The sequence below is a fragment of the Pezoporus wallicus genome, unplaced genomic scaffold (assembly GCF_028554395.1).
Source record: "Pezoporus wallicus isolate ANWC-B61680 ecotype Strahan unplaced genomic scaffold, APGP_CSIRO_Pwel_v1 contig_14297, whole genome shotgun sequence".
NCBI classification, from domain to species: domain Eukaryota; kingdom Metazoa; phylum Chordata; class Aves; order Psittaciformes; family Psittacidae; genus Pezoporus; species Pezoporus wallicus.
The window spans coordinates 3,723-17,335 of NW_026635483.1; the positions used below are offsets into that span (position 1 = coordinate 3,723).

General features: G+C 63.9%; 1 protein-coding gene across 1 annotated transcript; it reads right to left on the bottom strand.

Moving 5' to 3' along the window:
• Window positions 1-500: 500 nt before the first annotated feature.
• On the bottom strand, window positions 501-10,572 carry PFAS (phosphoribosylformylglycinamidine synthase). The gene is made up of 29 exons (XM_057431275.1): window positions 10,528-10,572; window positions 9,981-10,155; window positions 9,622-9,760; window positions 9,427-9,532; window positions 9,026-9,212; window positions 8,844-8,949; window positions 8,567-8,707; window positions 8,283-8,407; window positions 8,048-8,176; window positions 7,682-7,813; window positions 7,462-7,590; window positions 7,296-7,369; window positions 7,062-7,218; window positions 6,895-6,956; window positions 6,632-6,793; window positions 5,988-6,101; window positions 5,657-5,788; window positions 5,333-5,563; window positions 4,822-5,002; window positions 4,600-4,683; window positions 4,353-4,508; window positions 3,962-4,087; window positions 3,712-3,857; window positions 3,278-3,488; window positions 2,990-3,081; window positions 2,772-2,886; window positions 2,331-2,471; window positions 1,123-1,275; window positions 501-1,030 (listed from the first exon to the last, which is right to left on the bottom strand). Exons 2-29 carry the CDS (start codon window positions 10,153-10,155, stop codon window positions 696-698), a joined length of 4,041 nt encoding a protein of 1,346 aa, XP_057287258.1. The 5' UTR covers window positions 10,528-10,572; the 3' UTR covers window positions 501-695.
• Window positions 10,573-13,613: the final 3,041 nt, after the last annotated feature.

Sequence of the window (13,613 nt, forward strand, 5' to 3'; positions counted from 1 at the left end):
TCAGCCCAGCCCAGCAAAATTTTCTGCCATTAAGCCCAGTCCAGCCCCATTCAGACAAGCTCAGATCTCTCCAACCCAGTGGATAGAGCCTGTTAACTCCCTATTACCGCCCCCCATTGCCACCCTTTACCCTCCATTAACTAACTGCCTATTACTCCCCCATTGCCTCACATTACCTCCCGGTTCCGCCTAAGACCCCCCCCCCAAGTGCTCCCCCCAGTGCAGATGCCGCTGTGGGGAAGCGGCTCCGAGCGCTCCCAATGGCGCTGGTGGGGAGTGATGGCTGTGACAGCAGCCACTGACAGCTGAGTGCCCCATAGGGACCCACAGAGCCCTATAGAGCCCCATAGGGACCCATAGAGACACCCCTGACACCTTTTGGGCTCATTCGAATGGGATTTGGGGCTGGGGGACGGGAGGAACAAATGGGGGTGAGGGGAAAGGGGTCCCACATGCACCCAACCCACCCCTGCTCCCCCATTGATTCCTCACTCCCCAACTTGGCTGCATCCAGAGCTTTATTATAGGCCCCGCCCCCTCCACATCCTCTGCTTCCGGTTGGTCGAGGGGGAGATGGGGTCACTCCCATTGGTCAGTGCTGGGGGTGTGGGGAAGAGTCATGGAGCAGGTCCATCTGTGTGTCTGTCTATGGGTGCAGTCTCTCTATGGGGCAGCCATATGGGGCACGGGCTCCCTCACTGCTCGCCGTGGGGCCAGCGCAGGCACCACTCGCAGGCGTTCTGGAACATGCGGCTCCAGGGGGCCTCCTGCCCCACAGCAGCCGTGGGGCTGCCCCACGCCGGAGGCCACCAGGGCCACTGCCAGGTGCGGACACCGCGCTCCGGGTGCGGCATCAGCCCGAGGTGGCGGCCGCATGGGGAGCAGAGCGCGGCCGCGGCACCGCCGGAGCCGTTGGGGTTCATGGGGTAGCGGCTCGTGGGGCGCCCCGCATCGTCCACATAGCGCAACGGCACCAGCCCCACACCCAGCGCTGCCGCCAGCGCGCCCGGCTCTCGGAACTGGAATCGGCCTGCGGGGGGCAGCAGTGAGAGACCCCGCAGCGCGACCCCCGCCCAGTGCCTCCCAGTAACCACCCAGCGCTCCCAGCGCTCCCGCACACACCTTCCCCATGCGCCACCCAGACGCCGAGGCAGGACCCCTCCATCCCGCGCAGCATCAGCGCCGGACCCGGCTCCACCCGCACCGTCACGAATCGCGACTCGAAGCGTCGTGACAGGTTGGGACAGAGCGCGACAGCAGGGGGCGCCCCCGCCTCTGCGTGATGGCGTGACATCACCGCAAGGCTACCCCCCTTTAGGGGAATCCCCCACCCCAGTGGTCACACCCATACATGGGATACCCCGACCCAGGACCCCCCCCATACATGGAATACCCCGACCCAGGACCCCTTCCATACATGGGATACCCCGACCCAGGACCCCTCCCATACATGGGATACCCCGACCCAGGACCCCCCCCCAGAATACCCCGACCCAGGACCCCTTCCATACATGGGATACCCCGACCCAGGACCCCTCCCATACATGGGATACCCCGACCCAGGACCCCTCCCATACATGGGATACCCCGACCCAGGACCCCCCCCATACATGGGATACCCCGACCCAGAACCCCCCCCATACATGGGATACCCCGACCCAGAACCCCCCCCATACATGGGATACCCCGACCCAGGACCCCCCCAATACATGGGATACCCCGACCCAGAACCCCTCCCATACATGGGATACCCCGACCCAGGACCCCTCCCATACATGGGATACCCCGACCCAGGACCCCTCCCATACATGGGATACCCCGACCCAGGACCCCCCCCATACATGGGATACCCCGACCCAGAACCCCTCCCATACATGGGATACCCCGACCCAGAACCCCCCCCATACATGGGATACCCCGACCCAGGACCCCCCCAATACATGGGATACCCCGACCCAGAACCCCTCCCATACATGGGATACCCCGACCCAGAACCCCCCCCATACATGGGATACCCCGACCCAGAACCCCCCCCATACATGGGATACCCCGACCCAGGACCCCTCCCATACATGGGATACCCCGACTCAGGACCCCTCCCATACATGGGATACCCCGACTCAGGAGCGCCCCCATACATGGGATACCCCGACTCAGGAGCGCCCCCATACACGGGATACCCCGACTCAGGAGCCCCCCCATACATGGGATACCCCGACCCAGGACCCCCCATACATGGGATACCCCGACCCAGGATCCCCCCCCATACATGGGATATCCCGACCCAGAGACCCCCCCCACCCATGGATGTCCCACCCCAGCCCCCGCACCTTGGGGGGGCCCGATCCAGCCCAGCAGCGCCAGCAGTTGGCAGCCATTGCAGACGCCGAGGCTGAAGGTGTCCGGACGCTGCCGGAACCGTTCCAACGCCCCCCGTGCCCGTGGGTGGAAACGCACCGCAGCCGCCCAGCCTGGGACCGCAACGGGACCGGGTCAGGGACCCGCGATGGGCCCCCCCCAACAGGGATCAGATCAAGGACCCCTCCAACAGGAACTTCTCAAGGGGACCCAGTCAGGGACCCCCAATGAGACCCCAATGGGACACCCAACAAAGACTACCCCATCTAGGGACACTAAAACCCAGGGGCACCCCAAAACCAACAGTGCCCTCTCACCCCCCCCCCCCGAGCCCCCCAACCCCACCCCATTGTCAGTGAAGCCCATTGTCAGCAATGGGGTGTCCTGGGGGGCGGACACCACCCAATTCTCACCCTTGGCCGAGCCCAGGACATCACCGTAGCTGAACCCCCCGACAAAGACGAGCCCCCGGAAGCCATCGAGAGTGGCGGAGCCCGAGCACAGGTCCTGAGTGGTTACATCCCAAACCTGGGGGGCATCCAGACATGGGGCACCCCAATAGGGACCTCTGGGACCACCCCACCTCCCCCCCAGGACATGGGGGGACACACAGGCCTCCCTGGATACTCACCTGGAATCCAGCCATGAGGAATGCTGCTGCCATCTCCCGGTCCCCGTTGCTGCCCTCCTCCCTCAGCACAGCCACGCGTGGCCCCGGCAGCTCTGGGGACAGTGGTGTCACCCCCTGGGTCGCCATAGCGTCCCATAGAGCCCCATAGGATCCCATAAAGGCTCATAGAGTCACGCAGACCCAAAGAATCCCATAGACCCCTCCATGACCCCATAGACCCCCACTGCTCCCATAGACTCCTCATTGCCCCATAGACTCCCATGATCACACAGCCCCCCATGGCCTCACCCATGTGTCGCAGCAGCGGGGGCTCCTGGCATGGGTCGAAGCTGAGGCTATAGCAGGGTCCCCGGCGCTGCCGGGTCTCGGCCTCCTCCTGCTCCACGCACTCGGCTGCCGCCTGCTCCCGCTCCAGCCGGAAACTCGTCTGTTCCCAGAGTGCCCGCAGGGCGCCCACGGGTGCCCGCAGCACCTCTAAGCCCCCCACCTGCACCCGCACCTGCAGCAAGGAGGGGGGACACGGGTATGGGTATGGGCACCAGCACCCAGACCTGCCACGGGTATGGGATATGGGACGTGGGATATGGGGACAGGAGATATATGAAACATGGGATATGGGACAAGAGGACACCAGTACCTGACCCTCCTGTCTCCCTGAGGCCACCACGGGGTCACTTCTGCAGCATCCCCCCAATGTCCCCCATGACCCTGCACCAACTCACCTCAGCATCGGGCCCGTAGGGGCCGCTGTGGCCGATGGGGACGCAGCTCACACCCTGCTCCTGGTACCGGCGGCAGATCCGGACCATGGAGCCCACCGGTACCTCCAGCACCAGCCCCGGCTCCTCCGCAAAGAGCACAGACAGAGCTGAGGATGGGGATATGGATATGGGTTATGGGGCATGGGTACTAGTTATGGGTATGGGGTATGGGATATGGGGCTATAGGGTCCTGAAGGGGGTCAGGACTCACTGGGGGTTCCGGAGTCCCCATTGCTCAGCTCCACTTGGAGGCCGCAGTTCCCAGCAAATCCCATCTCGAGCAGGCAGGTGAGGAGCCCCCCATCGCTCACGTCGTGCCCCGCGCTCAGTGCCCGCTCTGCCCCACATGGGCACATGGGGCACCCCATAGAGCCCCCCAAAAGTACTCCATAGCACCTCCCCATAGCACTCCATAGCACCCCCACAGCACCCCATGGAGCCCATAGTACTCCATAGCAGCCCATAGTACCCCATGGAGACCATAAACTCCAGAACACCCCAGAGCACCCCATGGCACCCTATAGCACCCCAGATCAACGCAATTCCCCCATCCCCATCAGCCCCCTGTAACCCCCCCACCCATTGTCCCCGGCAGCACCCACCTTGGAGGAGGCTCTGGGTGACCCTGAAGGCCCCCTCGAGGCTTTTGGGGTCCTCAAGGTCGGGGCAGGCGTCCCCCAGCTGGGAGAAGACCTGAGCCAGGGCAGTGCCCCCCAGGCGGTGCTGGCCTGGAGAGAGCGGCACCCACAGCAGCGCCCCTGCAGCCAACACAGGGTCACTGCACACATAGGGACACCCCTGCACCCAGCAGAGGTCACTGCACCCATAGGGCCCCCCCCCTGCACCCACCTTTGCCTTCGGGACACTTGAGGTCCGGGGTGACGGTGGCCGTGATGTCGGGACACACGGCATAGGCTGAGACCACCAGCGTGCCTGCCGGGGTCAAAGGTCATGGGTTCACAGTGAGGCACACATGGGTGCATCACCATGGTGGTGGTATCACCCCCAGGTTTCTCCCTATGGCAATGCCTCCATAGCCCCCATCTCCCCCCCACATCCCCATGGCCTCACCAGGCGCCAGGACGGTGTCAGTGCCGACACGTGCGGCCATGCTCAGCGAGTCCTTGCCCCCATCGATGGCCACCCCAAGGTGGTGCAGAAGCCCCACCAGCCCCTCGCAGGCAGCCACCAGTGCCCCCCCCTCAGCGCCCGTCTTGGCACCCCACATCCAGTTCCCCGAGCACTTGACATCCTGAAGACAATGATGACAATGGAGACAATGGGGACAATGGGGATGGGTCACCCATTGTCCCCCATCACCTCCTGCCATCAACCTCAATGGCCAGTGGTGACAAGAGCACAGCCCCCTTCTAATAGGGATGCGGTCATGGTGGTGTCCATGGCCACGGTGGGACCGTGGCACCTGGGTGACAATGACCTGGTGGCCACGGTGAGCACCACGGAGCCTCATGGGCCGTATCTGGGTACTGGCCTTGCCGGTGTCCCCATTGACCATGGGGTAGTGGTGGTGGCATCTCCCCCATGTCCACCATTGCCCCCAGGCCCCCCTGTCCCCACTCACGCGCAGGTCGGTGACGCGGGCGAACACGAGGTTGGTGAGGGCCTCGGTGAGGGCCAGGCGGGCACCAGCGGCAGGGTCCAGCAGCCCCTTGATGGGCTGCTCCCCCAGCGCCGTGGCAGCGCCCACGGTGTCGAAGTGGGACAGGGCCACCACGGCCACGTCGGCCAACGGTGTGTGCAGGGGCCCCACACACTGCTGCTGCGCCACCAGCCCCGTCACCGAGCGGTCCACCTGCAGCACAGCGGGCAGGGAGCAGTTGGGGCATGGAGCAGTGCCGGTGAGTGCCAGGGATGCCGTGGGGTGACGGGATGTGCCCCTTGGTACCTTGTTGGTGAGGTAGCGCTTGCTGGCCACCGCCGGCAGCCTCAGCACCCGCTCCAGCGCCTCCAGCACCGACAGCCCTGGGGGCAGCTCCAGCGGGCGCAGGGGGGGGCGCACCTGCTGCAGCACAAACTCCTGCGGGGGGGCCCATTGGGTGTCTCCGTTACCATGGTGACCTCAACCCCATTGGGTGTCCCCATCAGCACCACGATCCCCATCCCTATTGGGTGCCCCCACTCCCAATGGGAGATCTCTACCACCACAGGGGTGTCCCCAAGGTGCCAGCCCATGGGGTGCCCACAGTGGGTCCCCCATATCTCCTGTGTCCCCTCACCTTCTGTGGCATCTTGCCCAGCACCCACTCCAGATCCAGATTCACTGGGGTGGGGAGCCCCTTATGGGACCCCCCCTCAGGCACTGGCGCCTCAAGGTCATCAACAAGCACAATCTGGTGGGGGCCAGGGCTCCATGGGGCTGGGCTCACCATACCCCATATCCCATACCCCGTGTATCCTATATCCCATACCCCATATCACATACCCCATATCCTATATCCCATACCCCTATCCCATACCCCATATCCCATACCCCCATCCCATATCCCATACCCCATATCCCATATCCCATTCCCCATATCCCACACCGCATACCCCAAATCCCATACCCCCTATCCCATATCCTATACCCCGTATCCCATACCCCATATACCCATACCCCATATCCCATTCCCCATATCCCACACCGCATACCCCAAATCCCATACCCCCTATCCCATATCCTATACTCCGTATCCCATACCCCATATCCCCATACCCCATATCACATACCCCATATCACATACCCTATACCCCATATCCCATACTCCATACCCATATCCCATGCCCCATATCCCATACCCCATATCGCACACCCCATATCCCATACCCCATATCCCATACCGCCTACCCCATACCCCATATCCCACACCCCACATCTCACTTTGCCATCCCCGGTGATGCTCCCCACCACACAGAGCGGGCATCGCTCACGCTGGGCCAGGCGCTGCAGCAGCTCGAGGCATGGCGGCCGCACCAGCACCGCGTTGGACTCCTGGTACTCGGCCCCCCAGAGCTCCAGCACGCTCAGTGTCGGGTCCCCACGCTGCCGGCACCCCCGTCACCGCACGGGGGCAGTGGGGGGCACCCATGGATGGGGTGCAGGGGATGGGGGTGCTATGGGGGTGCTATGGGGGGTGTTGGTACCTCAAAGCGACTGGCGTAGATGACGGCTCCCGCTGGCTCGCTGATCTCCTTGAGGACATTCCCTGGGACAGCGGTGATGGGGACACCCCTCATATCCCACATCTTCATGCCCTCATGTCTCCATTCCCCATATCCCACATTATCCCATGTATCCCATATCCAGGTACCGTTGCCACCGGCGCCCTGGTCATGGATGCTGCTGATGGGGTTCCCTGCCCCGCTCTCGATGCACCCCCTCAGCACCCGGTTCAGCTTCTGCTCCATCTCAGGGTCCCCCCTTTGCACTGCACTCGCGTCCCTCTCCTCTGAATTGTCCCCCTGCACCTGGGGGGGGCACAATGGCGACGATGGGTCACCTCCTCAGAGACCCCCCAACCCACCCCTAGGGACCCCCCCGTTACCTGAATAGAGGAGGCTGCGCCCCCCCCAACGCCAATGCGGTAAACGGGGCCTCCCACTTTCACCACCAGCATCCCTGGTTGGGGGAACAGGGGTGAGACCGCCAGCCCCCCCCATAGAGTCTGGGGGTACGGGGGGGTGGGGGTGGGGGTGCCAGGAGGGTCTCACCGGGCTCGGGGGGCTCCTTTCGCACGTGCTGGTCTTCAATGGCCCCGATGCCCCCACTGAACATGATGGGTTTGATCCACTCGCGCCGCTGCCCCCCTGGCAGCACCTGCCCGAAGGAGCGGGCAAAGCCTGGGGACACCCCCCCATTGTCACCCCAATGGTGCCACCAACATGGAGGTCTCTGGGTGTCCTCTCAAGCCCACGGGGGGTCCCCACTCACCAGCCAGCACCGGCTCCCCGAACTTGTTGCCGTAGTCACTGGCTCCATCGCTGGCACCGATGGCCACCTCCAGGGGCCGGGCAAAGGACGTGGGGTATGGCAGCGTCGGGTCCTCCCAGGGCAGCTCATAGCCTGGTGGGGGGGGAGGCAAAAGGGGGCTCTTTTGGGGTTCCAGTGGTGTTTAGGGGGTTCCAGAGGGGTTTGGTGGGGTCCCAGAAGCTCTGTCTCTGAAACTGCTTTTGGAGTTCTGGGGTGGGGTTTGGGGGTGCTGGAGCTGTATTTGGGGACCCAGGGCTGGTTTTGGAGGTCCCTGTGTCTGTACTGGGGTCCTTGGTCTGTACTGGGGGGCCCCCGTGTGGTGCTTACCGGGCAGGAGCAGGTTGCCGAAGCTGTACCCCGCGGTACCGGCAATGACGTGGGCCCCGCGCCCGGTGCTCTGCACGTCCCGGATACGGCCCCCGGTGCCGGTGGTGGCCCCACTGAAAGGGGCCACAGCTGAGGGGCGGGACCAGACGTAAGGGGCGGGAACAAAGAAAGCCCCGCCCACTCATACAACCCCGCCCCTCCCAAGCTCCCTCCAGAGGCCACGCCCCGCGCTGACCCGTGGGGAAGTTGTGGGTCTCGGCGGTGAAGGTCACGTGACGGATCGAGGTTCTCCTCTCGTAGGGGCTGGGTCCGGCCGGGTCCTGTGGCCACAGCGCAGAGACCGCGGCCCCGCGGATGGCGCTGGGTGGGGGAGCTGGGGTCAGCCGTGGGGCACCCCACAGAGACCCCATAGAGGCCCCATAAAGAACAGATAGATGCCCCATAGACACCCCGTAGTGGCCCCATAGAGGCCTCATAGAGACCCCACAGAGACCCCATAGAGACCGTATGGAGCCCCACCTGCTGTTGTCGGAGAACTTGATGACGTTGTTGGTGTTGCTGGAGCGCTGCGTGCCCATGATGCGCTGGAAGAGCGACTGCGGCTCCGCGCGCCCGTCCACCACCAGCCGGCCCTTGAAGAACCAGTGGCGGCTGTGCTCACTGCAGAAGGGGGGGCAATGGGGCACAGTCATGGGGGACCATCACTGAAGGACCAGGGCAGGTTTAGGGCTGCCAGAGCAGGTTTTAGGGTCCCCAGGGGTAGGTTTAGGGTCCACAGGGCAGAGTAAGGGGGCACCTATTGGACTGCGCCAGGTCAAAGCACTCCACGGTGGTGGGGTTACGTCCAGCAGTGAGGAAGAGGCGGGTGTAGAACTGCACATCCCATGGGTCAAAGGCCAGGCCTGGGGACAGCAGCGTCCCCATTGACCCCTGTGTCCCATTCCCGCTCCATATCCCCATTGCCGCCCATGCCCTCACCCAGCTCCGTGTCCGCCTCCTCCAACGCCCGCTGCCCCCTGCCCAGGACGTCGATGGTGGTGACAGGCAGGGGCCGTGCTGGCACCTCCAGGCTCCGCAGGGGCTCGGGGTAGAGCTGCTCCGTCACTGGGTCCCGCAGCACCCTGCCCAGGCGCCCCAGGGCCCCTGCCGGGGGGGGGGCTGTGAACTGGAACAGGGACATAGTGGTCACCCATGGCATAGGGGGAGACCCCACGGCCCATATCCCAGATCCATACCGATATTCCATATCCATATCCCAAGCCCATATCCATATCCCATATCCATATCCACATTCCATATCCATACCCATATCGCATATCTATACCCATATCTATATCCGTATCCCATATCCATATCTGTATCCATAGCTCATGTCCCACCTGCAGCAGGAGCCTCCGGGATCGCTCCAGTCTCTGCACTGGTTCAAGTCCAGCTGCCCGGCACAGGGACACAGCGTTGGTGGAGTCAGCTGTGCAGACCCCAAGCCTGGGACAAGAGCACCCATGGGACCCCATAGAACCCATGGAACCCCATAGAACCCATGGGACCCCATAGCACCCATGGATGGTCTATACCTGGGCCCGATCTCCAGCAGCACATGGGGGCCATGAGGCTGCAGGAAGCTCTCAGGGGCCACCTCGTCTTCACCCCCCAGGGGAGACCCCAGGATCCAGCGCAGGATCCGGCCCTGCTTTGCGTCCGGGGGGGCATCACCTGTGGGAACCGAGGCTGGGACCCCCACTGTGACACCAAAGCCCCACCATAGGCACCGAACACCACCATTGACTCCCAAACACACCCCCATTGACCCCCAAATGCCCCCCATTGCCCCCAAACACCCCCTTTGACTCCAAACACCCCCCCCTTGACCCCAAACACCCCCCATATTCCATATACCCCCCATTATCCCCAGTGCCCCCCATTGCCCCCGCACCGCTCCAGGCCAGGTAGTAGCAGGTCTCGCAGGTGACGCTTGTGACCGAGGGCTCCACGGCTCGGGCGAGCTTCAGAGGGGACCCCAATCCCAGTCCCAGTGCAGGGGGGGCCCCCTCAGACCCCTCCACCCTCTCGGGGGGGGCGGGCCGTACATAGAACCGCAGCAACTGCATCTGTGAGGGACACAGGAAATGGGATGGGACCCCCAGTATGAGACACCCCCCCCCGGACCCCCTATGTGGGACACCCCTATGGACTCCCCAACACTGGATATCCCCCCATTCATTACGTCATAAAAGAGGGGGGTCCCCTTTAAGGACATCACCACGTGTACCCCCCCCAGGACCCCGAACATGGGACACCCCCCCATACACCCAGGTCACTAGTGGGGTGTCCCCCCCCCCCATTAAGTGTGTCCCTCCTGTCATTAAGGTGGGGACCACCCCCAGAACCCCACTCCCTCCCAGGGTTTGGAATTGGGTGATCCCCCCCGACGTCACGCCACGTCACGCCACGTGACGTCACGCGTTTCCCCCCGTCATTACCACGCGGCGCTCCCGCAGCCTCTGACCCCGCGGGTCCCGCGCGCGCCGCACCAGAGGGGAGGGGGCGGGGCTTGAGGGTGGAAGGAGGGGCCGTGACCCCCCCGTCACCCCCCAGTGACCTCTCTCCCTTCCCCATTCATTCATTCATTGGAGGGAGTGGGGCACCGCCCACCCCCCACCTAACCACGTGGCGTCATGGGGGGAAGGACCCCCCTCCCCCCCCAAGGCCATACCTGACCACGTGACCTCCACGAGGTTTTTGGGGGGGGGGGGGGGGGGGGGCGGGGGCAGCGGTCCAAAGGGGCGGTTGTGGGGTGGGGAAGGTCACGGGTGATGTCATGGGTGACATCACTGGTGACATCAGGTGGCCTTGGAGGTGGAGGGTGACAACCCCCCCATGGCACAGGGGCCCCATGGTGGCCCTATGGGGCACGGTGCCCCTTGGCCCCACACCAGGGTGTCCCCGTGGCCGTGCTGTCCCCGTTGCCATGGCACCCAGTGTCCCCGGCGCCATGGTGCCTCCATGGCCACCCGTGCCCATCCTATTGCTGGCGATGGTGGGTCCAGGTACTCTCAGGGGGGGTCTCAGCACCCCCAGTATGGGACCCAGCACACACAATAAGTCCCAGGACCCTCAATAATTGACCCAGCCCCCCCAAAGGGGACTCAGCACCCCCAGTATGGGACCCATGAGAAACGGGGCACCCCAAAAAGGGTCCCAGCACCCCAATAGGGACCCAGAACCCCAGACAGGGTACCCAGGAGCCCCCCGGCACCCCAATATGGACGCAGCACACCTCAGATGGGACCCAGACCCCTCCGCCCCGCCCTTTTCCCTCCCAGCCAATAGGAGAGCAGCGGGCGGTACCTTGACGAGTCGCCACAGCAACGCCAGGGCCACGCCCACTTCCGGAACGTCATGGCGGGTGTGGCGCCGCTGCGCCGAAGGGGCGCGGCTATCAGAACGTCACTTCCGGTCCCGCCGCTTCCGGGTGGCGATGGATCCCGAATTCGACGACGTCGTCTCCGTGGAGGACATGGATACGGGATATGGAATATGGAAATGGGATATAGGATATGGGATATGGGTATGGGATACAGGTATTGGATATGGGATATGGGTATGGGTATGGTATATGGGATATGGGAATGGGATACAGGTATGGGATATGGGAATGGGATATGGATACGGGATATGGAATATGGATATGGGATATAGGATATGGGATACAGGTATGGGATATGGAATGTGGGAATGGGATATGGAATATGGATATGGGATATAGGATATGGGTATGGGATATGACGTATGGCTATGGGGTATGGGACATTGGAGCTGACCCTGCTCCACTGCAGGAGTATGAGCGGGCTCTGGAGCACGTGGAGCGGCTGCTCAGGGCTGAGCCCCAGAACACGCAGGGGCTGCGGCTGCGGCGCCGCATCCGGGACAGCATGAAGAGAGGTGAGACCCATAGCAAGACCCAAAGAGACCCACAGAGACACATAGAGACCCATAGCAAGACCCATAGAGACACAGAGACCCATAGAGACACACAGAAACCTATAGCATGACCTTTAAGGACCCATAGCAACCCCGTAGTGACTGATAGAGTCCCATAGTGACCCACAAATACACATGGAGACCTATAGAGACCTATAGAGATCCATAGAGACCCTATAATGACCCATTAGTGCACCCCAGCACTCAGGGTGACCTCTGACCCATGTGACGTCTCTCCCCTCACCCAGACGGGCTCCTGGGAGCCGCCATTGTTGGGGGCGTGGCTCTGGGCGTGGCAGGCCTGGCCGGGCTCCTGGGATTGGCTATCTTGCGCTCCCGCCCCTGACGTAACCGCCATGCTCTCCCCCACGTGACCCTTCCCCTTCCCACCATTGGCCCTGCTGCGGACGGAGATGAGGACACGATGACATCACGGTGACGTCAAGCGACAGCCTCCGCCCCCCCTCCCCCCCCCCCCCGTTGTAAATAAACAGCTTCGGGTTCGCCCCAACCCCACGTGACCTGAGGGGGGGGGGGGGGCCAGCGCAATCCTCTCCTTTTCCTGCTCCACCCCCACCCCCCCCCCACCCCCCCCCCAGGGGCTCCGCAGGCGCCCTGCGCGTGGCAGGAAGCGCCCCTCCCCTCCGCCCTCTCCCGCCCCTCCCCCACCGAGAGCGGGGGGGGGACAGAAGGGGTGAGGGAAAGGAGACGGCTGCGCCCCATAGCGGTGGCGGCTGCCCATAGGGAACCCAGATATCTGTGCCCCATAGCAGAGTCCAGGCCCCCCTGAGGAATGCAGGCCACATAGAGGGCCCCATAGCACCACATAGCCCCACAGCACCATTGTAACCCTGTATGGGACCCAGGTGCGTGCAACACATGGCAGTGTCTATGCCCCACTGAGGCCTTTGGGCCCTACGGCAGCATCCAGGCCCCACTGAAGTGTCAGGCCCCACAGAGGACCCAGGTACCTTGGGCCCCACTGAGGCCTAGCGATGTCCCTGCCCCATAGCACTGTCTCAGTTCCATATCAATGTCCCTGCCCTACAGCACTGTCCCCTGCCCCACAGCACTGTCCCTGCCCCACAGCACTGTCCCTGACCTATGGCCTGTCCCTGCCCCACAGCGCTGTCCCCCATTGGCGTCAGCAGGAAGGGGGTGCCAGTGCCTGCAGGGGGAGGGGGTTTCCTTCCTGGCGGAGGGGGAGGGGCGATGGGGGTGTCTCCCTCCCCTCCTTATCATGTCCCCAACGCTGCCCCACCCCACTGCGGTCACAGCGGCCACAGCACAGCCACCGCGACCCCCAACCCGTCTGCGACCTTGACCTGCCCTTGACCCCCGGCCCGTGTCCCTGCATGACCCTGGCGCTGGGCTGGGGGTGACCCTCGGGGTGGCCCTGGCGCTGGGGTGGGGGCTGTTGGTGGCATCCCTGCCCCATGCCGTGGGGCATGGTCGTGGGCCATGACTGCCGTAGCCACTGTCGCCATCACCCGCCGGGCTCTGGAATGACTGCGCCACCGAATGCCAGTGGGGTCACATCCTGTGTGCCCCTCGTGTCCCTCATCACCCTGCCCGGTACGGGGGT